At 45.0% G+C, this 23,290-nt stretch overlaps 1 protein-coding gene across 1 annotated transcript in view; it reads left to right on the forward strand.

Annotated features, from left to right (window-relative positions):
• The window catches only part of LOC120936201 (serotriflin-like), a 42,158-nt gene extending 24,125 nt beyond the window's left edge, over positions 1-18,033 (forward strand). The window contains exons 5-8 of the mRNA XM_040348378.1: positions 3,584-3,729; positions 7,163-7,257; positions 14,167-14,258; positions 17,758-18,033. Coding sequence (XP_040204312.1) covers positions 3,584-3,729; positions 7,163-7,257; positions 14,167-14,258; positions 17,758-17,921 — 497 coding nt within the window. The 3' untranslated portion in view covers positions 17,922-18,033. The remainder of the gene's footprint in view (positions 1-3,583; positions 3,730-7,162; positions 7,258-14,166; positions 14,259-17,757) is intronic.
• Positions 18,034-23,290: the final 5,257 nt, after the last annotated feature.

Below are 23,290 nucleotides of genomic sequence, written 5' to 3' on the forward strand. Positions count from 1 at the left end.
TCTAGTCAGATACTATTAAGGAATAGACAGGCCAGCCCCTCACTATAAAAGGGTGGGCTCCCAGTAGTCACAGCAGAATAGTGGCTTTGTTTAGTGATAAGCACATCTGCCTTGTAGCACTGGGGCTCCAGGTTCAACTCTAAATAAGTAATCTATAAGCATGGTTTCTCGTTGCAGGGGGGTGCAGGGGGGTAAGGTATGGAATGATTTACTGTTGGGCCTAAAAAACACCACCAATTTGCTAGGCATCAGGAAGAGTTTGAAGACCTTGCTCTTCCAGAAGTGTTATGGGGGCTTATAGGTCACTGCATCCTGGCCAGTAAGGGAGCTAGATTAAGACGATCAGAATCTCCCTGCTCATTATAGTCATACACATCGAGGTCCATGGGTAAGACTGCATTTATAAGCATTTTTTTATAATAATAATAATGGAGTTTGCATGTTATCCCTGTCCTTCAAAAGAAATGGTGGTGGTAGATAGATTGGTCCTCAAGAATAGTATACAACTGGAAGCCCCCTCCCGATTTAATAGTAATAGGATATTTTGTTTTGTGATGAGTTTGTCAAGAATGAGTTTAGTATGAATATTATAAAACTGGGCTCCTAAAAGATGTAGTAAGGGGTTCAGTGTTTGCTAATGTTTGTCAAGAATATTATAAAACTGGAAGCCCCCTCTCGATTTAATAGTATTAGGATATTTCATTTTGTGATGTAAAGCAAGCATGGTTGATTTGCCCTAAGTAGATGTTCATGACGGATTGCTGACTGGCTCTGCAAAGAGAGACGATCCGCAGTGGGAATTGCTCAAATCCTTTGGACCTCTTGGCAGTCCATGAATGTGCAAGATTTAATGAGATCCTGCTTTGTTTTTGTTGCAGAGGTCATTGGGGTTTGTGCAGTAGGGGGTGGGCTCCTAAAAGATGTAGTAAGGGGTTCAATGGACCCCTTTACCAGCTCATTATATTCCAGATTAGAAATATTCTACCAGCTGAGCAAAAAACCCTCTACAGCCTACACCAGCCTTTCTCAACCAGGGTTCCATGAAACCCTATGCTTCCTTCAGAGTTTGCTAGGGGTTCCTTGAACAATGAGCAATTTCTACCTCTTATGCCCTGTACACACGATCTGAGTTTCCGTCTGAATAAACTCTGATGGGTTTTTCCGACGGAATACCGTTCAAGCTGTCTTGCATACACGCAGACACACCAAATTCCGACAAAAACACGGTGACGTACAACACTACGACGAGCCTAGAAAAATGAAGTTCAATGCTTCCGAGCATGCGTGTTTTTTTCTCCATCGGAGTCCCATACAGACAAATGGAATTTCCAATAGAACTTTTTTTTTCAGTCGGAAAAAAAGAGAACATGTTCTCTTTCTAACTCCGTCAGAATTTCCGACGTAAAAAGTTAGATGAGGCATACACACGGTCAGAATATCCGATGAAAAAATTCCGTCTGACTTTCTTTTTAAATTCCGATTATGTGTACGAGGCGTTAGATAACTAACCACTGACAGCACTGATCTCTCTGTAAGGGGGGTTCATCCCAATGACCACAAATGTAAGAAGCATCCTTCCAAGTTACCATGGCACTAATGTGCTGTGAGCTCTAGATAGAGTAATTCCTAGTGTAGCGCCCCCCTTACTTTCAGTGCGGGCGCTACACTAAAGTTAGTGGGGAATGGAAGGGTTAGTTTTACTCCCATTCGTGATTTATGGAAACTCAGGCTGCTGCCCACTTCAGAATCGGTCCTGTAGGTCAGTCTGCACTCCAGGGGTATGCTATCACCCCTGGGTGGCAGTTGGCGCTAGAGGGGTTCTGACGGACCCACCTTATCCCAGCAGCCAATCAGAGGAGTTCTTCCCTCAATGGGCATGCTAGGAGGGGGATATATCTGGGGCAGCCGCTTTTGGCGGGTTGTTCTATGCGGGGCCCGGGTTCCAGGTGCGGTACCCACCTTCAGGGTATGCGCATCCATGGGCCCCGCCACCGCGGCCTGCTTCGCTGAGGTTGTGCACCATGCCGAGCCTCATCCTGACATTGAGAGGGGCCCCAGCGACTTGCTGGGTCCCAACCTTTTGTTAAGAGGATCCTAAGCTGGAGGCTGTGCGATGGGGGATCAGCTCAGGGGAACCTAGAACTAGAGCTTGTCCAGGAGGCCTAGATGAACCATCGGGGATCCGGTCACCACACCATATGACAGGTATGCTCAAGCTGTCAGTGGGTGACACTGATTGAACTAACTGGGAGGATTTGCTCAAATTGATCTCACAAAACCCAAGTTGTCCGGCCTGTGGCAGAGGCCCAGAGTCAGGCCTGTGGCAGAGGTCTGTTTCCTCCCAGTGATCCACAAGTGACGCTCTGGCTGCCAGGCCTCAGATAACCGCCTGTCCGGGGGCACTTTACCCACCCTGATTGGGGTGGCGACGAATTGAGCTATATCATTGCTGAGAGCAGGCTTGCTCTCTCTTCATATCCAAGGCCTGATACTAAAGTTTCTCTACGCTCATCAACCTTTTTCTGTCATGCGCTATGTTCATGTTGGCCGTGTTGGGCCTTGGAATAAAGCATTGAAAACTAAATTGATGTCTGGACACTTGCTCTTTATTCACACTCGCAGAAATCACCCCTAGACCAAATCAAGAAGGTAACTCAGTAAGCCGATCCCAAACTAATCAGCGGCTCCTTCGGGGAGATCCCTAAGACCAGAAAGTTATTTCGAGAGTTCCTCCATATTAAAAAGGTTGAGAAAAGTTGGTATACACTATCAAACCTTCAGTGGGTTTCCTAAAATCAGCTCACCACCATACACCTGAATACCTGTTAGAAGGAATCTGCTGTGGGCCATGTAGAAAGTATCTGAGAATGATGGACTTGTGTGACCCCCTAAGCTGCTGGGGCGTGGTCAGGGCCATCTTTAATGTTGATTGGACCCCGGGCAAACATTTTCTTGGGGCCTCCCCATGCAATTTTGCTCTCCACCTGCTCTGAGTCATACAATAAATATAGCTAGACTTAAAATCAATTTACTGTATCAGATCAGGCAGTGATTGCAATTGGTTGCCAGAGGTTACAGCATATCATTACCACTTACTGCCGGGTTGCTAGAGGTTACAGCACATGATTTCTTCTTGTTGTTAAATGCTGCCGGCCTGAGCTATTTACATATGAATTCCACAACTATTTACATATAAATGCCACAGCTATTTTCATATCAATGTTTCCGTTATTTACATATGAATGATGGTTATTTACATGTAAACCCCGGGTCTGAAGGTGAGTCATCTGTACACAACAATAGAGCAGAGCTGGTCAGCATTAGTAGCATCACTTCACACTGAGGTATCAGGACACAGTAAAGAACTAAAGGAACAGAGGAATTTAAACTGGGATAGTTGGCAAGTATGAGGCAGCTGCTTTGGGCTCCACAACAATGACAGGGACCAGCTGCCCCATTTGCCCTGCCTTAAAGATGGCCCTGGGCGTGGTGGATACTAATGTAATAAACAAAAGGTTTATGAATAATTTTATATCTTAAATTTATAACTTATATTTTATATATGTTAAACTTTTTCCTTCAGATTGGGGCTGCGGAGAGAACCTTTACTTTTCTAGCAGACTTGTCAGCTGGCTTAAGGTTTTGCTAGGCTGGTGGGGTGAAAAGGATGACTTTGAATATGGAAAAGGAGCAGTAGCAGAAGGCAAAGTTATTGGCCATTATACCCAGGTATATATAGTATCTTCTACAATTTAGTTCACTTTATTTTGTTTATGATCACACTTTTGAACATCTTTATTGACTAGCTTAATCAAAATTGTTTACCTGGATTGCTGAACTGCTTCATGCGACCATTGATCCATTATCCACGTGCATATAACCTGCTCTTACAGCATGAAACTTCAATGCAACTACTTTAATATCCCGAAGACCGGAGAAAAGACTGGACAGCCACACTTCCACGTGCTGATACCCCAGTGCGAAACGTGTCAGCTATCCACCCCACTGTCTGCTGTGACTTGTAGTGCTGTTTCCATTTTTTACAATTAAAAGCAACTTTTTAAGAATTTCGTGGAAGTGCGGCTGTCCAGTCTTTTCTCCGGTCTTCGCTTTGTGCTTTGCCAGCACCCACGCTTCTGAGAGGACACTGATTGCTGAGTGCACTAACCTAGAGCGGCAGTTCCCCTTTCTCTACTTTAATATCCCGTTCACACTGGTTTGGCATTGAAATGGCGCTACTTCAGCGAGATTTCAAAACCACACATCAGTGCGATTTGTACTGCCAATGTCATGGTGGCTCGTGACTTCATTGAACCAAAGTCAATGCAAGTTGCAGTGAAATCGGGTAAAAAAAGTACTGCAGGAACCTTTTTCAATGTCGCCGCAACATGAGTCGTGGCTATTTGAATGGTTCCATTGCCAGCAATGAGCTGCAACATCTCATGCAATTTGGAACTGTCACATTGCATGACAAATTGCACCGGTGTGAATGGGGGCTTAAGTATAATGTCTCACTTTTCAGTAAGTCAGTGGGTAACCAATGTACTATTAAAAAATGAAAACATATGTGTACTTATTTGGAGTTTATATCCCACTTCCAAATGCTGATCCAAATGGGTGTGATGCATTGCCAACATCCTCTTCACCAGTGGTCTCCAAACAGTAGCCTGGGGGCCAGATGCGGCCCTTATCTTGCCTTTATCTGGCCCTTGAGGCACTATTTATCCTTCTGACACTAACAATCAGGGGCATAGTTCCTGCCACTGACACCAACAATGGAGCACTATTTCTCCCAATGATACCAATGATGGGCACACTTCCATCCACTGACACTAATGATGGGACACTATTTCTCCCACTGATACCAATGATGGTACACTATTCCTCCCACGGATACCAATGATGGGGCACCCTTCTGCCCACTGATACCAATGAAGGAACACCATTCCTCCCACTGATGCCAGTAATGAAATACTATTCCCATGACAGTTTCTACTCCTACTGGACCTTTTTCTCCACTTTTTAAATCTGTTGAGGACTGTTCTGCCATAGGTCCCAGTGGTAAGTATGCAAATAAAGAGCTCCAGCTTTGACAATTTTTCCCGGTCTACACGCTTGTTCCAGTTTAGGGACTCAATAAGTATTAAAGCGGTAGTATACTCTACAAAAAATAAACAAATTGATCAAAATGCACTACATCCTAGCACAATTTGACCAACTCACTATTCAAATGTTGCCCTCCAGTGCTGCGCTGTCACTGCTCCCAGCACTTTCATCTTCCCTTGGTCTTCCTTCCAGTTACGTGTTCTCCAAGTATTTGAATGATCAGTCTGTGATGATGTCACTCCCATGCATGAGCACAGGTGTCACCACCGCGACACAATACTCTCTGCATTCACAGCACACTCAGTATTCCGTGAATGCAGAGAGTACTGCACATGTTCCAGTGACATCAGCTACTGGAGTCAGTCAGTACCTGCTAAACAGCACAAGTTCGGGCCATTTCAAAAGCAACTACAGGTAAGACTTTTTAAAAGCTTACCTCTAGGGCAGAATTAAACTTTTGACTTCAATACCACTTTAAAGCCAGTGGGTCAGTAAAATACCCTAACGATTAAGATTTTCATGAGAAATATATCAAAGAGGGAAAGTAGGACCACCAAGTAATGGAGAAGGTTCTGGAAACTCAGGCCTAGATGTATCACCACCATGAGTCCCTGACAGATGTAAGAAACATTTTACATTAAACTGATAGATATCATGCAGAAAATATGGAAAAAGCATTGCAACAAATTGAAGGTTTCACTAGGTATAGTCCCATCTGGGGGAACAAACCATATTTGGAGTTGGAAAAATTACAGTTCAGTATGAGATGGCAACACTACAGGATTACATATATGATACAAATTTTCAGAGATGGTAAACTGCGCCCATTCCCGGCCTTGCAGGAGGAATTTCAGCTCCCTGTCTCTATGCAGTTCTATTATTTCCAACTCCAACATGCAGTCAGGGCCCAATCGGATGGTGACAACTGGGTACAGAGTCCCACTTATTCTGCGGCACTGGAAGTTGGAGGAACCCCCTATGGTGAGGGAATGGCGGAATCACATGGGAGACACTATTAGATTAGAGAAATACATATATCAACATAAAGGGAGTGTGAACAAATTTGAAAAAATTTGGGCACGATGGTTGGAGGTTCCGGGTCTGGCTCCGGTTGATCTGATTATGGACCACCTGCTTGTGTAAGGGGAAAATGCGTAGGTATGGGAGGGAGTATGGCACCAGGAGTGATCTCCCCCCCATGTAGGTCTTTTGCCCGTACACACAACTGGTTTTCTCGGCAGGAAAAAAAACGTTGTTTTCCCGACGGAATTCCTCTCAAGCCTGCCTTGCATACACACGTTCAGGCCAAATATCGTGACGTACACCACGTACGACGGGAATATAAAGGGGAAGTGCCAATCAAACGGCACCACCCTTTGGGCTGCTTTTGCTGATCCTCATGTTAGTAAAAGTTTGGTGAGTGTGCTATCTCCATTCCGAACGCTAGTTTTACAGAACGAGCGCTCCCGTCTCATACTTGATTCTAAGCATGCACGTTTTTTCCCCTCGGGAAAGCATACACACGACCGGTTTTCCCGACGGTAAAAGGTCCGCCGGGAATCCCGGCGGGAAAAAAAACAACATGTTTTCTTTTTCCTGTCGGGAAAACTGCGATGGAGCATACACATGCCCGGGATTCCCTAACCAAAAGCTCTCATGGCAGTTATCATGCCGGGAAAACCGGTCGTGTGTACAAGGCATGTGGCGGGTTTACTGTTTTCAAAAGTTTTTGGTTTTATTTTTTGGTCTGGTTGCTGCTACTGTTTACTTTTATTTTATTCCAAGTGTATGTGTGATACCCTCTTTGATGTATGACCAGAACTACATTGCCGATGTGGACGATGTACGTTGTTAAGTGTCTTTGCATAAGAGGTGTACTTTTCCTGTGTACAAACAAATGTATGTACTGTACTGTGTCTTTTTTTGTATATATGTTGTTCTCTCAATAAACATCTATTTGATTAAAAAAAAAAATGATAGTTATCAATTGACTCTTTAGGTTAAGAGTGATGGTAATCTACTTTGATAATGATGTTTTTTTTTCTATTCATTGCAGTTTGTCTGGCACAAATCTTTTCAATTAGGTTGCGCTTTACATTTTTGTCCCCAGAATTCTTTCAGTTATGTCTACGTGTGCCACTACTGCCCTTCGTAAGTGCAACTCATTTTTTCTTTTACCTGAATGACATTAACATAATATTTTATACCAACAGGTCTGAGGTTTTTTTTTTATAACCTGTCACCAGATGCTTAAAGGGAAAAGCAGATTGGCTATTATGGGAAAATAACGTGTCCAAGACCAACAAGTATTTGATCCCTTGCTGATTTTGAACGTTTGCCCACTGACAAAGAAATGATCAGTCTATAATTTTAATGGTAGGTTTAGTTTTATCAGTGAGAGACAGAATAGCAACAACAAAATCCAGAAAAACGCATTTCAAAAAAGTTATAAATTGATTTGTATTTTAATAAGTGAAATAAGTATTTGACCCCCTTTCAAAAACATGACTTAATACTGTACTTGTTGGCAAAACCCTTGTTGGCAATCACAGAGGTCAGACGTTTCTTGCAGTTGGCCAACAGGTTTGCACCTGTGTTAATTTTGGCAGCAAATTTTTATTTAGTTTTTAGTCTTATGCCGCGTACACACAACCGTTTTTAATGTCATGGAAAAAAACACGTTTTTCTTGACGTGACTCTTGTCAAGTCTGCCCTCATACACACGATCGTGGAAAAAATAAAGATTGGTGAGAGACGATTCGCGCTTTTCAGTCTTTGTGCTTTTCAGTCTGTTACAGCGTGACTAATGTGCTATCTCCATTACAAACGATCGTTTTTAATGACCAATTTAAAAAATGAAATTTTTTTTTTCGTCATGAAAAACGGTTGTGCGTACGCGCCATTAGTCTTAGGACTTAAATGGCATTTTAGTGTTAGTCCCATTTTAGTCTTCTGCAGTTGTTTTAGTTTTAGTCGTGTTTAGTCGACTAAATCTGCAGTGCATTTTAGTCGACTAAAATGCCCTACGTTTTAGTCCACTAAAATCTCCAGTACATTTTAGTCAACTAAAATCGAATGGGTGTAATTAAATTGTAATGCATTAGTGAACATTTCTCTACAATAACCAAACTCATTATATACTGCTGAAGTGAAAAATCTCATATGTTATTATTTATGGTTTTGAGGTATGAGGTCTTTTGAATAAAATGCCATTTTAGTTTTAGTCATATTTTAGTCATCTCGATTGTTTTAGTTTTAGTTGTATTTTAGTTGACTAAAATAGTATTCATTTAGTCGACTAAAATGTTTTAGTAATTTTAGTCAACAAAATTAACACTGGTTTGCACATATCTCAAGAAGGATTTATTCCTTCTCCTCTTTGCAGATCTTCTTCGAGTCTTTAAGGTTTCAAGGCTGACGTTTGGTAACTTGAACTTTCAGCTCCCCTCACATATTTTCTATGGGATTAAGGTCTGGAGACTGGCTAGGCCACTCCAGGAACTTAGTAGGTAGATAGATATGGAGACCTGACAATTACACTTACTATATGATGTGGACACCACTCCAAATTATTGAGTTCAAGTGAAGCGGACTGATAATGTTACAGAGTACAAGGACAGTTTAGACTATTGTTTGTTTTTGAACTTGTGGCACCAGTTTGCCAGTTTAAAGAGGGCCCTTTTCTGTTACAACATGACTGTGTCACTGTGCACAAAGCCAGCTCCATGAAGACTTTGTATGACCAGCTTAGCAAGGAGGAACACAAGTTGCCTATATAGAGCCCTGACCTCCCATCTACTGAACACCATAGGGATGAACAGGAGTACCAATTGTGAATCAGATCCTCTTATTCCACATTAAGGATGAGCCGAACACCCCCCCGGTACAGTTAGCACCAGAACTTGCGAACAGGCAAAAAATTTGTTCGAACACGCGAACACCGTTAAAGTCAATGGGACACAAACATGAAAAAACAAAAGTGCTAATTTTAAAGTCTTATATGCATGATATTGTCATAAAAAGTGTTTAGGGACATGGGTCCTGCCCCAGGGAACATGTATCAATGCAAATTTTTTTTTAAAAAAGGCAGTTTTTCAGGACCAGTGATTTTAACCACTTCCCATCCGCAGATCGAGTTTTTACGGCCACAAGGTGGCTCTAAAATTCGTGAAATGGTAGAGGTACAGTGTACCCCATTACCAATTCACATAGGGGGGGGCCAGGATCTGGGGGTCCCCTTTGTTAAAGGGGTCTTCTAGATTCTGATAAGCCCCCCGCCCGCAGCCCCCCACAACCACCGGGCAAGGGTTGTGGGGATGAAGCCCTTGTCCCCATCAACATGGGGACATCCTCCCCATGTTGAGGGCATGTGGCCTGGTGCGGTTCAGGAGAGGGGGGGGGCCGCACTCTGTTCCCCCCTCTTTTCTGCGGCCGGCCAGGTTAACGTGCTCGGATAAGGGTCTGGTGTGGATTTTTAGGGGGACTCCACGCCATTTTTTTTTTATTTGGGGTGGAGTTCCCCTTAAAATCCACACCAGACCTGAAGGGCCTGGTGTGGATATTTGCGGGGAACCGTACGTAATTTTTTTTTTTTTTCCATTATAAATGAATCATCTCTGTAATTGAAAGAGCCGACAATTCATTAGAGCCGCAAAGCCAGTTTTAAATGGCTGTTTTTCTTTCAGAAATGACACTTTGTGCAGGGACAGTTCTATGTACGGGAAACATGCGCTATTTCACATGCTGACTTTACACCCCCCCTAGGTACGAAATTTAAAGTAATATTACACTTTTATTGTTTCACTTTTAGCATTATTAAATTCACTGCTCCTGAAAAAACGGACGTTTTAAAAAAAAATGTTGCATTGATACATGTTTCCTGGGGCAGGACCCAGGTCCCCAAACACTTTTTAGGACAATAATTTGCATATTAGCCTTTAAAATTAACACTTTAGATTTCAAATGTTCGAGTCCCATAGACAATTACACTTACTATATGATGAATAGTATGTGGACACCACTCCAAATTATTGAGTTCAAGTGAAGCGGACTGATAATGTTACAGAGTACAAGGACAGTTTAGACTATTGTTTGTTTTTGAACTTGTGGCACCAGTTTGCCAGTTTAAAGAGGGCCCTTTTCTGTTACAACATGACTGTGTCACTGTGCACAAAGCCAGCTCCATGAAGACTTTGTATGACCAGCTTAGCAAGGAGGAACACAAGTTGCCTATATAGAGCCCTGACCTCCCATCTACTGAACACCATAGGGATGAACAGGAGTACCAATTGTGAATCAGATCCTCTTATTCCACATTAAGGATGAGCCGAACACCCCCCCGGTACAGTTTGCACCAGAACTTGCGAACAGGCAAAAAATTTGTTCGAACACGCGAACACCGTTAAAGTCAATGGGACACAAACATGAAAAAACAAAAGTGCTAATTTTAAAGTCTTATATGCATGATATTGTCATAAAAAGTGTTTAGGGACATGGGTCCTGCCCCAGGGAACATGTATCAATGCAAATTTTTTTTAAAAAAAGGCAGTTTTTCAGGACCAGTGATTTTAACCACTTCCCATCCGCAGATCGAGTTTTTACGGCCACAAGGTGGCTCTAAAATTCCGGGAGGCCGTCAATATCCGGCCTCCGGCCTCCACTCAGGTGCTTCACTCAGGTGCCCATGCACAAGCCTGGCGGCCCGCGATGTCGGGCAGGCACCCGCGATCGGCAGTCACAGAGCCAAGGACGTGGATCTCTGTGTGTAAACACAGAGATCCACATCCTGTCAGGGAGAGGAGACCGATGGTGTGTCCCTTGTACATAGGGACAACCATCGGTCACCTCCCCAGTTAGTCCCCTCCCCCACAGTAAGAATCACCTAGCAGGGCACACATTTAACCCCTTGATCGCCCCCTAGTGTTAACCCCTTCCCTGCCAGTCACATTTATACAGTAATCAGTGCATATTTATAGCACTGTTCGCTGTATAAATGTGAATGGTCCCAAAAATGTGTCAAAATTGTCCAATGTGTCCGCCGTAATATGGCAGCCATGACAAAAATCGCAGATCGCCGCCATTACTAGTAAAAAAAATAATAAAAATGAATTTCATAATTCTATCCCCTATTTTGTAGGCGCTATAACGTTTGCGCAAATCAATCACTATACGCTTATTGCGATTTTTTTATCAAAAATATGTAGAAGAATATGTATCGCCCTAAACTGAGAAAAAAATTGGATATTTATTGTAACAAAATTGTCGCTCTATTTTTGTTTATAGCGCAAAAAAATTTAACCGCAGAGATGATCAAATACCACCAAAAGAAAGCTCTATTTGTGGGAAAAAAAGGATGTCAATTTTGTTTGGGAGCCACGTTGCACGACCGCGCAATTGTCATTCAAAGTGTGACAGTGCTGAAAGCTGAAATTTCGCCTGGGCAGAAAGGGGGTATATGCGCCCAGTAAGCAAGTGGTTAATAATGCTTAAAGTGAAACAATAAAAGTGAAATATTCCTTTAAATTTTGTACCTGGGGGGTGTCTAAAGTATGCCTGTAAAGTGGCACATTTTTCCCGTGTTTAGAACAGTCCCGCAGCAAAATTACATTTCTAAAGAAAAAAAAAGTAATTTAAAACTGATTGTGGGTGTAATGAATTGTCTAGTCTCAGCAATACACATAAAATTAATTGAAAAAAATGGCATGGGTTCCTCCCCAGTCCATTACCAGGCCCTTTGGGTCTGGTACGTATATTAAGGGGAACCCCAAACCAAAATAAAATAAAAATTGCGTGGGGTCCCCCCAAAATCCATACCAGGCCCTTCAGGTCTGGTATGGATTTTAAGGGGAACCCTGTGCCAAAATGAAAAAAAATGGTGTAGGGGTCCCCCAAAAATCCATACCAGACCCTTAGCTGAGCACGCAACCTGGCAGGCTGAAGGAAAAGAGGGGGGACGAGAGAGCGCCCCCTCCTGAACCATACCAGGCCACATGCCCTCAACTTGGGTCTGACCCCAAAGCACCCTGTCCCCATGTTGATGGGAACAAGGGCCTCATCCCCACAACCCTTGCCCGATGGTTGTGGGGGTCTGCCAGTGGGGGGCTTATCAGAATCTGGAAGCCCCCTTTAACAAGGGTACCCCCAGATCCCGCCTCCCATGTGAATTGGTAACAAGTACATTGTACCCCTACCATTTCACAAAAAAAGTGATTCTGATAAGATCCCACCTGCAGACCCCCACAACCACCGGGCAAGGGTTGTGGGGATGAAAGCCCTTGTCCCTGTCAACATGGGGACAAGGTGCTTTGGGGTAAGACCCCAAGACATCCTCCTTATGTTGAGGACATTTGGTCTGGTACGGTTCAGGAGGGGGGCGCTCTCTCACCCCCCCTCCTCTTTTCCTGCAGCCTCCTCAAATCCTGTGACACGGGAGCGGAGGTTGAGGCCGAGTCCTGCTGTCTGTGTCAATGGATGCAGCAGTGTGACTCGGAGTGAGCCCACCTGGGTACCCCCAGTTTCAGTGCGGGCACCCGATGAAGAGGCTGGGCCTGGAGCACCAGCAGGGGAATCCAGAAGAAGAGGATTGGGGCTGCTCTGTGCAAAACTATTGCACAGAGCAGGTAAGTATAGTCCTGTTTGTTTGAATATAAAATAAAAAAAGGTTTACAGCCACTTTAAATGCTTTTATGGGTTAGAGTCTTTTAATACATTGTGTGGTATATTATAGTATATTAAAGTGGAATTCAAGCCTAACACTAACTATCCCTAAAAAGGTTCCCTATCTACTCCTGCTAACTATCCTGCCTAACTTGTGTAAAAAAAAAAGAGCTTTTGCTGCAGGGGAGAGAATGGAAGCACCAACAACAGTCAAGACTAGACATGTGCACTGCCTAAAAATTTGTTTGGTTTCGTTTTCGTTTCATTAGTTTTTTTTGCTTTTTTCAGAAATTCGAAAATTCGTACATTTGAAAATTCGTAATTCGGAACTTCGTAAACTCGAAAATTTGAAAATGCAAATTCCAAATTTTCAATTTTTATTTTTTTTTTAATTTACGAATTTACGAAATTTAAAAAATGGTAACCAATCAGAAAACTGCTAGTGAGCCATAAAGGCATAAGCAGTTCGATTTTGATAGAAGTGTCAGTCAAAATATGGTAAAAGAAATCTGGTGAAAAATAATAATAAACTGTTCCCTAAGCGGAGAAGTGGTCCATCACCTAAGGTAAGGTGACCATATTTTTTAAATGAAATCCGGGGACATATTTATTTTTGTACTAGTAATGGCGGCAATCAGCGACTCTCTGCCCATCCCCTGCCGCCAACCGCCTCACAGCCTGTCAAGTCTTACTCTCCGCGCCCGGCTACTACTGGGTGGGGAGTGGAGGAAGATCACTCCGCCAGGGAAGGCAAGGAGATAGGCAGGCGGCTGGCCGGGACTTGAACCAAGGCAGAATAACATTTGAGCGGAGATGAATGGGCATGCGCCCGAAACTGAAGAAATATTCCCTCCGGGATGTCTGGTCACCCTAACCTAAGGACACTTGCAAAAAACTGAAGATTCATGTTGTGGGGAGGGGGGGGGAGTTAATGGATGCACTATGGGGAAGACCCAGCAAAAGCTTTTTCCAGTGTCTAGTCACTTGAAGGTTGCGCTCTATAACCTATGGTCTAAAAAACGATTCCTGTTTCCTGTACTCTATGGTAAGGACAAAAAGTTTTAGGTTTACATACAGTGTAAGGGGATAGACACTCAAAGCTTGCACTACACCTTCAACATTACAGAATAAGTCCATTTAAATGAAACCATCTATTACTAGATGCTGTATACCATGACCTGGATACGTGAGAACCTTCACAGACAAAGATCAATCAAGAAACAATGAGATTTGATTATAGCAGTGAAGCTATGTGTGGGACCCATTTTGTCTTGCGTTGAGTAATTATTATTTAGCCCTAGTTGGTATGCTTGGGGTGATGTGGTTCTATTTCTCTTAATTTGTATGTTTGTGCTCTTGTAAATAAATCCAAAGTAAAGTCAATTTTTTTTTCGTTTATTACAGAGGAAATGAACAGAAATATATCAATATCCCTTATATTCCAGGACAACTATGTGAAAACTGTGCAGGTGCCTGTACAGAGGAAGGTTTATGCAGTAAGTCCTTTTTTTTTCCACTAGAGATAATGGAGGCAAATCAACATAAAATTTGCAACACATTTCTGGCTGGCTGAATATTGCATCTGGCTGCCTTCTCTCGCTGTCCCTTTAACTTCTGCTGTTTTGGCTTAGACTGCTGAGCAGGCCTCCTGCTGTACAGGTCCTCCCATGCTAGACAGAGTGTCTGCCGAATAAGACTGAAGGGTGGTGAAGATTAGTGTTGCTCACGAATATTCGCATTGCGAATATTCGTTACGAATATGGCATATTCGAATATTCGCGAATAACTCAAATTTCGCGGCCAATATTCGCTATTCCGAATATTCGTATTTTTTCAATTTTATTTTTAAAACAGATCACATCCTAGTGATCTCCATCGACGTCTAAAAGCATTGCTGGTATGATTAGAGACCCTGGGCCGAGTAGCTAAGCTGAGGCGATCATTTTATGTTGCCAAATATTCGCAATCGCGAATATTAGATTTCCGAATATTCGCGAATACTTTCTCCGCCCTTCTTTTGCATCAGAGCCAATCAGAGTTCTCCTACCACAGTTGTCATAGGAGAGAGTGGAGTGTTTCTGTGCGTTTTTCCAGTGTATCACATCTTCAAAGAATTTTCCATCTTTTGTCCCGTGTCATCATCATTTGCATTTCACCTCTTTAATGAGAATAATAACTGTTTAACATAAAGACATTTAAGAGATGTCAACGTAAACGGTTTACTTGTATTTTCCAAATCTATGGTTATTCAATATTTATTAAACTAATCAATATACAAATTGGTCAAAGTAAACCCTCAAATCTATATAATAATGTATTTATTTTATTAATACCTTGGTAGTTGCAGGGTCCATTACGTAAAACCACACTTTTTCCAAAGGGCAGGTGAAATTGAATGTTTCAAAATTTCGCAATCAATTTCGCATTCGCATTAGCGAAATTTCGCAATCAGTTTCGCATTCGCATTAGCGAAATTTCGCAAATTTTTTTTTGATAAAATATCACGAATATTCGATTTTAGCGAATATTTCACGAATATTCGGCTATATATTCGTGATATATCGCGAAATCGAATATGGCGTATTCCGCTCAACACTAGTGAAGATCCCCCTAATCAGCTTCTTCTGCTTCCTTTCCTGAGTCCACACATTCCCCCACCCAGCCCCAGGGTCCCCTCCCAGGCCTCACGATCCTCAGCTCAGCACTCCATCCTCCAACCAGCAAAAAAAAACACTGGCCAGGCTCTTCAATATTTAAGGGCCGCCCCCCACCTTCTGAGTCGTCCTTGCCCAGGGATTGGCAGAGATCCCTTGAATATTCAGACTTTCCACTCTACACTCCCTCTCACTAAGTTCTGGAACTTTCCAGAAGATGGGGTAGGTAATAAATTCTCAGCCTGCAAAGTCTGCCAATGGTCCTAAATCTGGATCCACAGCAATTGCACAGACTCACTTAAGTTATTGTGAGTCAACAACATTTTCCTACCAACTAGGTACACTAGAATGTGCTACAGGTAATTAAGGCGGACCTTCACCATAGTGTATATTTATATTGCCCTGCCTCCTCCCCCATGCCTGGATATCAATGTATGCATTTATTTTTATCTGGGACAATTATTAGTGCCTAGGCAAGAATGACATTTGCGGGACCTCAGTGAGCCCGGTGGCTCGCCTGTGCATGAGTGGGTTTTACCCATCCATGCACTAAGATGGGGCATTATAGAGTTTCAAACAGTGGCAGTGCGTCCATAAGTATATTTTTTCTTTGAAGCACCTAATTAGAGCCATTAGCACTGATTGGCATCAAAAAAGGTGAACAGCGAGCGCCATACTGGGTGCTCGCAGTTCACTCAGCTGTGTGTTAGCAAACACTGAACCGCCTCTCCGCCAATCAGGTGCTCGGGTCTGTTACCTGTAACCCGATTGGCTGAAACGACAGGCACTGTGATTTGGACACCTATCAGGAATTCAATCATTGGAGAGGACAGGAGGAGCTTGCGGGAGATGGGCACAGTGACATTGTTTGATGGGCACAGTGGCAGCGTTTGATAAGCACAGTGGCAGCATTTGGGGCATAGTGCCAGCATTTGATGGGCACAGTGGTAGCGTTTGAGGGGCACAGTGGTAGCGTTTGAGGGGCACAGTGGCAGCATTTGAGGCACAGTGCCAGCGTTTGATGGACACAGTGGCAGCGTTTGGGGCACAGTGGCAGAATTCATTGGACACAGTGGCAGTGTTTGATGGGCGCAGTGGCAGTGTTCAATAGACACAGTGGCAGTGTTTGATGGACACAGTGGCAGCATTTGGGGCACAGTGGCAGCTTTTGATAGGCACAGTGACAGCATTTGATTGGCATGGAGGCAGCGTTTGATGGGCACAGTGGCAGTGTTTGATGGGCGCAGTGGCAGCATTTGGGGCATAGTGGCAGCATTTGATGGGCAAAGTGACTGGCAGCATTTGGGGCACAGTTGCAGTGTTTGATGGGCGCAGTGGCAGCATTTGGGGAACAGTGGCATAATTCAATGTGCACAGTGGCAGCATTCAATGGGCACAGTGTCAGCGTTTGATGTTTTTTTTCTGAATTTTTTAGTTTGTTTGCACCCCCAAAAAAATTGCATTTGGGGCACAGTGGCAGTGTTTGATGGACACAGTAGCAGCGTTTGATGGACACAGTTGCAGCATTTGGGGCACAATGGCAGCGTTCAATGGGCACAGTGGCAGCGTTCAATGGGCACAGTGGCAGCGTTTGATGGACACACTGGCAGTATTTGGGGCACAGTGGCAGCTTTTAAAGAGCACAGTGGCAGCTCTTGATGGGCACAGTGGCAGCGTTTGATGGGCACAGTGGCAGCGTTTGATGGTATAGTGGCAGCGTTTGATGTTTGTTTTCTTTAGAATTTTTCAGTTTGTTTGCGCCCCCCCAAAAAAAATTGAGCACCAACCGCCACTGGCTTCAAACCTTCCTGCCATTTACTTCCTGCCCGTAACTCAGGCATGCAGGCAATATGATGTGTTTAGCTTAGAAAGTCCGCCGTAACTAATTTGCATACCCGACGCTGGTTTACGACGCAAACTCCCCCCAGCGGCGGCCGCGGTACTGCATCCTAAGATCCGACAGTGTAAAACAATTACACCTGTCAGATCTTAGGGCTATCTATGCGTAACTGATTCTATGAATCAGTCGCATAGATAGAAACAGAGATACAACGGCGTATCAGGAGAAACGCCGTCGTATCTCTTTTGTGAATCTGGCCCAAAATGCCCATGAAGACTCCGAGGGTGTATGACATCATTTTGGCCTTGGCTGGAAAACAGGGAGCAAGTGAAGAAATCTAAAAGAAAAAAGGCTAAAGCAATGTAATACTTATCTTATTTAATAATGCTAGCCATTTAAGGATTACAAATAGTTAATGTTGAGTAGTTGGTAGTTGATTGAGAGAGTTTAGTTTTGTGTCAAGTGTACATCAGAAATAAAACTGTGCTTCAATGATTTCAGCCAATTACTGCTGGTACCTCGATGTTTATGAAGAGTGTAAAGATATGGAGGACATGTGTGATGCTTCAGAAGAAAGTATGGAAGAAGACTTCAAAGTGAGAAATATATGTGAAGAAACTTGTCTCTGCAATAGGCAACTGGGAAACAATAGGCAACTGTATTAGACATCTCTTACCTTTAAAGATCGTGTATACCAAAAGCAATTAAAATTGCAAAGCAGAACGCATTAAAATATTCATGGGAAATAAAAAAAATAAAGTTGGATGTCAGATTCAATTTGTGTGATTGTTTTGCCTTTAGTATTTGATTAAAGTGCATGTAACACTAAGGCCGTGTACACACGATCAGTCCATCCGATGAGAACGGTCCAAAGGACCGTTCTTATCGGTTAACCGATGAAGCTGACTGATGGTCTGATGTGCCTACACACCATAGGTTAAATAACCGATCGTGTCAGAACGGGGACACGTAAACCATGTACGACAGCACTATAAAGGGGAAGTTCAAATCCAATGGCGGCACCCTTGGGGTTGCTTTAGCTGATTTTGTGTTAGTAAAAGACGATTTGAGCTTTTCTGTCTGTTACAGCGTGATGAGCTATCTCCATAATGAACGCTAGTTTTACAAGAACGAGCGCTCCCGTCCCCTTATTTAGTCTGAGCATGCGTGGATTTTTAACCGATGGCCGTGCGTACTAACGATCGGTTTTGACCTATCGGTTAGGTGTCCATCGGTTAAATTTTAAAGCAAGTTCCTATTATTTTGACCGAAGGTTAACTAACCTATGGGGCTCACACACGATCGGTTTGGACCGATGAAAATGGTCCATCAGACCATTCTCATCGGATGGACGACTGATCGTGTGTACGCGGCCTAAGTGCTAGAATCTCATTTAATCATTACCATGACAATGTAATTTCAAAATTGATTTTCAATATTTTTAAATCTGCAGCTTTCAATAAAATAATACTCAGCAACCTTGCCATAAATGTCCTTGTTTAGACACTTCCTTTTGTAGGGTGACAATGCTCTTTTCCTGTTTTCAAATTGTGCTCCTGTGTTGTCCAATGGAGACTGGCCATTTCAATACAACTTACACATTTATAGCCCTTTGTTGTCATACATGGAGTGCATATTAGAAAGGAAGAAGCTGCAAAGAAGCTGCACAAGATTAGCAGCACTGAGATGCAACAAAGAATTTAAAAAAAGGTGAAAACGGTATTTTATTTAACCACTGACCAATTTTTCAGACTCAGAGGCAGATCCACAAAAGAATTACGCCGGCGTATCTATTGATACGCCGGCGTAATTTTAAATTTCCCGCATTGTATCTTTGTTTTGTATCCACAAAACAAGATACGACGGCATCTCGGGTCGATCCGACAGGCGTAGGTCTTAGTACGCCGTCGGATCTCAGATGCAATTTTTCGGCGGCCGCTAGGTAGTGTTTCAGTCGAATTCCGAGTATGTAAATTAGCTAGTTACGGCGATCCACGAACGTACGTCCGGCCGGCGCATTTTTTACGCCGTTTGCGTTCGGCTTTTTCCGGCGTATAGTTAAAGCTGCTGTTATGAGGCGTACTCAATGTTAAGTATGGCCGTCGTTCCCACGTAGAAATTTGAAATTTTTACGTTGTTTGCGTAAGTCGTTCGCGAATAGGGATTTGCGTAGAATGACGTCACCGTCGGATAACATTGGCTTGTTCCGGGTTAATTTCGAGCATGCACACTGGGATATCCCCACAGACGGCGCATGCGCAGTTAAAAAAAAACAGCGTTTACGTCGGGTCATGACGTATTTACATAAAACACGCCCCCATCACAGAGATTTGAATGGCACGCCATTACGACGCCAAAGATACACTACGCCGCCGTAACTTACGACACAAATTCTTTGAGGATTCGAGAAAAAAAATAAGTTACGGCGACGTAGTGTATCTTAGATACGCTGCGCCCGGTGGATTCTTGCGCGAAGGTCCGTGGATCTGCCCCTCAGTGTTTACAAGTTAAAATCATTTTTATTAATTTTTGCTAGAAAATTACTTAGAACCCCCAAACATTATGGGCCTGATTCCCAAAAAAGCTGACTAACTTAACTTTCAGCAGTTAAGTTACACTGACTTAAAGGGGGTTATCCTCAAAAGAGATACTCCGACTTAACTGCTGTTCAGTCTGTGTGTAACTTTGGAAACGATCCTCAAAAGGCTTTTTCCAAAGTTACACAGAAGATCCGGCATGTGTAATTGAATTACACTGCCTAATTTTAGGATGCAGTACCGCATCCGCCGCTGGGGGCATTTCGAGTCGAAATGCCGTTGCTAGTATGCAAATTAGCACTTAAGGCGATCCACAAAGCTTTCTAGCTTCCTTTTTGCGCCGTAAGTGTTATTTTGCAAGTGTAAAATTAGGGCTCGTTTTACAAAGTGTAAAGTTAGTCACACCTTGTAAAGGCCCATTCCAGCGACGGCATTTGGTATGCTTTCCCGAGGGAGAACTCCACGTCAATTTGTAAAAAACAAAACCGGCATGGGTTCCCCCCCAGGAGCATACCAGGCCCTTAGGTCTGGTATGGGTTGTAAGGGGACCCCCCCTACGCCGAAAAATCGACGTAGGGGGTCCCCTACAATCCATACCAGACCCGTATCCAAAGCACGCTACCCGGCCAGCCAGGAAGGGAGTGGGGACGAGCGAGCGCCCCCCCCCCTCCTGAGCCGTGCCAGGCCGCATGCCCTCAACATGGGGGGGTTGGGTGCTCTGGGGCAGGGGGGCGCACTGCGGGCCCCCCCACCCCAGAGCACCCTGTCCCCATGTTGATGAGGACAGGACCTCTTCCCGACAACCCTTGCCATTGGTTGTCGGGGTATGCGGGCGGGGGCTTATCGGAATCTGGGAGTCCCCTTTAATAAGGGGGCCCCCAGATACCGGCCCCCCACCCTAAGTGAATGGATATGGGGTACATCGTACCCCTATCCATTCACCTGGAGGCAAAAAGTAAAAGTTAATAAACACACAACACAAGGCTTTTTAAAATATTTTATTATTCTGCTCAGGACGCCCCCCCTGTCTTCGTTATTAGCTCAATTACCAGGGGGGGCTTCTTCTTCCGCTCTCCGGGGGTCTTCTCCGCTCTCCGGGGGGGGTTTCTTCTTCCGCTCTCCGGGGGGGGGCTTCTCCGGACTCCGGGGGTCTTCTTCCATCTTCTCCCCTCTTCCGCTCTTGACTCGGCGAACCCCGGTTCTTCTGCAGCTCTCCGGTGCCTTCTTCTTCAGCGCTGGCTGCCTGCTATGTTTGTGTGTTAGCTCGATTTCTAACAGGCAGCCAGCGCGGTCTTCTGTGACGCCAGGGTCTTCTCTTCCTTTCTTCCGATGTTGCCTCGTCGCCTCTTGTCGCTGTAATGATGGAAGCGCGCCTTGCATCACATTTATATAGGCATCACCGTCCCATCATGCTCCGGCAGGTACCCACGTGGTGGGTGCCTACCCACGTGCACCCACCACGTGGGTACCTACCGGAGCATGATGGGACGGTGATGCCTATATAAATGGGATGCAAGGCGCGCTTCCATCATTACAGCGACAAGAGGCGACGAGGCAACATCGGAAGAAAGGAAGAGAAGACCCTGGCGTCACAGAAGACCGCGCTGGCTGCCTGTTAGAAATCGAGCTAACACACAAACATAGCAGGCAGCCAGCGCTGAAGAAGAAGGCACCGGAGAGCTGCAGAAGAACCGGGGTTCGCCGAGTCAAGAGCGGAAGAGGGGAGAAGATGGAAGAAGACCCCCGGAGTCCGGAGAAGCCCCCCCCCGGAGAGCGGAAGAAGAAACCCCCCCCGGAGAGCGGAGAAGACCCCCGGAGAGCGGAAGAAGAAGCCCCCCCTGGTAATTGAGCTAATAACGAAGACAGGGGGGGCGTCCGGAGCAGAATAATAAAATATTTTAAAAAGCCTTGTGTTGTGTGTTTATTAACTTTTACTTTTTGCCTCCAGGTGAATGGATAGGGGTACGATGTACCCCATATCCATTCACTTAGGGTGGGGGGCCGGTATCTGGGGGCCCCCTTATTAAAGGGGACTCCCAGATTCCGATAAGCCTCCGCCCGCAGACCCCGACAACCAATGGCAAGGGTTGTCGGGAAGAGGTCCTGTCCTCATCAACATGGGGACAGGGTGCTCTGGGGTGGGGGGGCCCGCAGTGCGCCCCCCTGCCCCAGAGCACCCAACCCCCCCATGTTGAGGGCATGCGGCCTGGCACGGCTCAGGAGGGGGTGGGCGCTTGCTCGTCCCCACTCCCTTCCTGGCCGGCCGGGTAGCGTGCTTTGGATACGGGTCTGGTATGGATTGTAGGGGGACCCCCTACGTCAATTTTTCGGCGTGGGGGGGTCTCCTTACAACCCATGCCAGACCTAAGGGCCTGGTATGCTCCTGGGGGGGGAACCCATGCCGTTTTTTTCTTTGAAAATGGGCATGGAGTTCTCCCTCAGGAATGCATGCCGCTGTCATTTTTTTTATCCCCGACGCAACTTTAAGCCGTCGCGATCCTCAAAACTCGGCGTAACGTAACTTCGCGCATGCGCAGTACGGCCGGCGCGGGAGCGCGCCTCATTTAAATGGGACTCGCCCCATTTGAATAGGAACGCCTTGCGCCGGCGGAATTTTAGTTACACAGCCTGAAATTTCTAGATAAGTGCTTTGTGGATCAGGCACTTAGGTAGAAACTTTAAGGCAGTGTAACTTAAATTGGATTTTTTAAGTTACGTCAGGTTTTTGTGGATCTGGCCCAAAGTTTCTACCTAAGTGCCTGATCCACAAAGCACTTACCTAGAAATTTCAGGCCGTGTAACTTAAGTGCCTCCGTCGCAAGGCGGTCCTCCTCTCCGGGGGGCGTTTAAAATTTAAATGAGGCGCGCTCCCGCGCCGGCCGTACTGCGCATGCGTGTGACATCATTTTCCCGACGTGCAGCGCGCGAACGTAATTGACGCCGGGCTTTGTGGATTGCGACGGGACACTAAAGTTGCGACGGGTGAAAAAAAGTATACGCGCCGGGAAAACAAACAATTATAAAAAAAAATAACAGCGTCGCTCAGCATGCATTCCTGAGAGGGAGAACTCCATGCCAATTTTCAAAGAAAAAAACGGCATGGGTTCCCCCCCCAGGAGCATACCAGGCCCTTAGGTCTGGTATGGGTTGTAAGGAGACCCCCCCCACGCCGAAAATTCGACGTAGGGGGTCCCCCTACAATCCATACCAGACCCGTATCCAAAGCACGCTACCCGGCCGGTCAGGAATGGGAGTGGGGACAAGCGAGCGCCCCCCCCCTCCTGAGCCGTGCCAGGCTGCATGCCCTCAACATGGGGGGGTTGGGTGCTCTGGGGCAGGGGGTCCCCATGTTGATGAGGACAGGACCTCTTCCCGACAACCCTTGCCGTTGGTTGTCGGGGTCTGCGGGCGGGGGCTTATCGGAATCTGGGAGTCCCCTCAAATAAGGGGGCCCCCAGATACCGGCCCCCCACCCTAAGTGAATGGATATGGGGTAC

This window comes from Rana temporaria, chromosome 4 (assembly GCF_905171775.1).
Source record: "Rana temporaria chromosome 4, aRanTem1.1, whole genome shotgun sequence".
In the NCBI taxonomy this organism is placed as follows: Eukaryota; Metazoa; Chordata; class Amphibia; order Anura; family Ranidae; genus Rana; species Rana temporaria.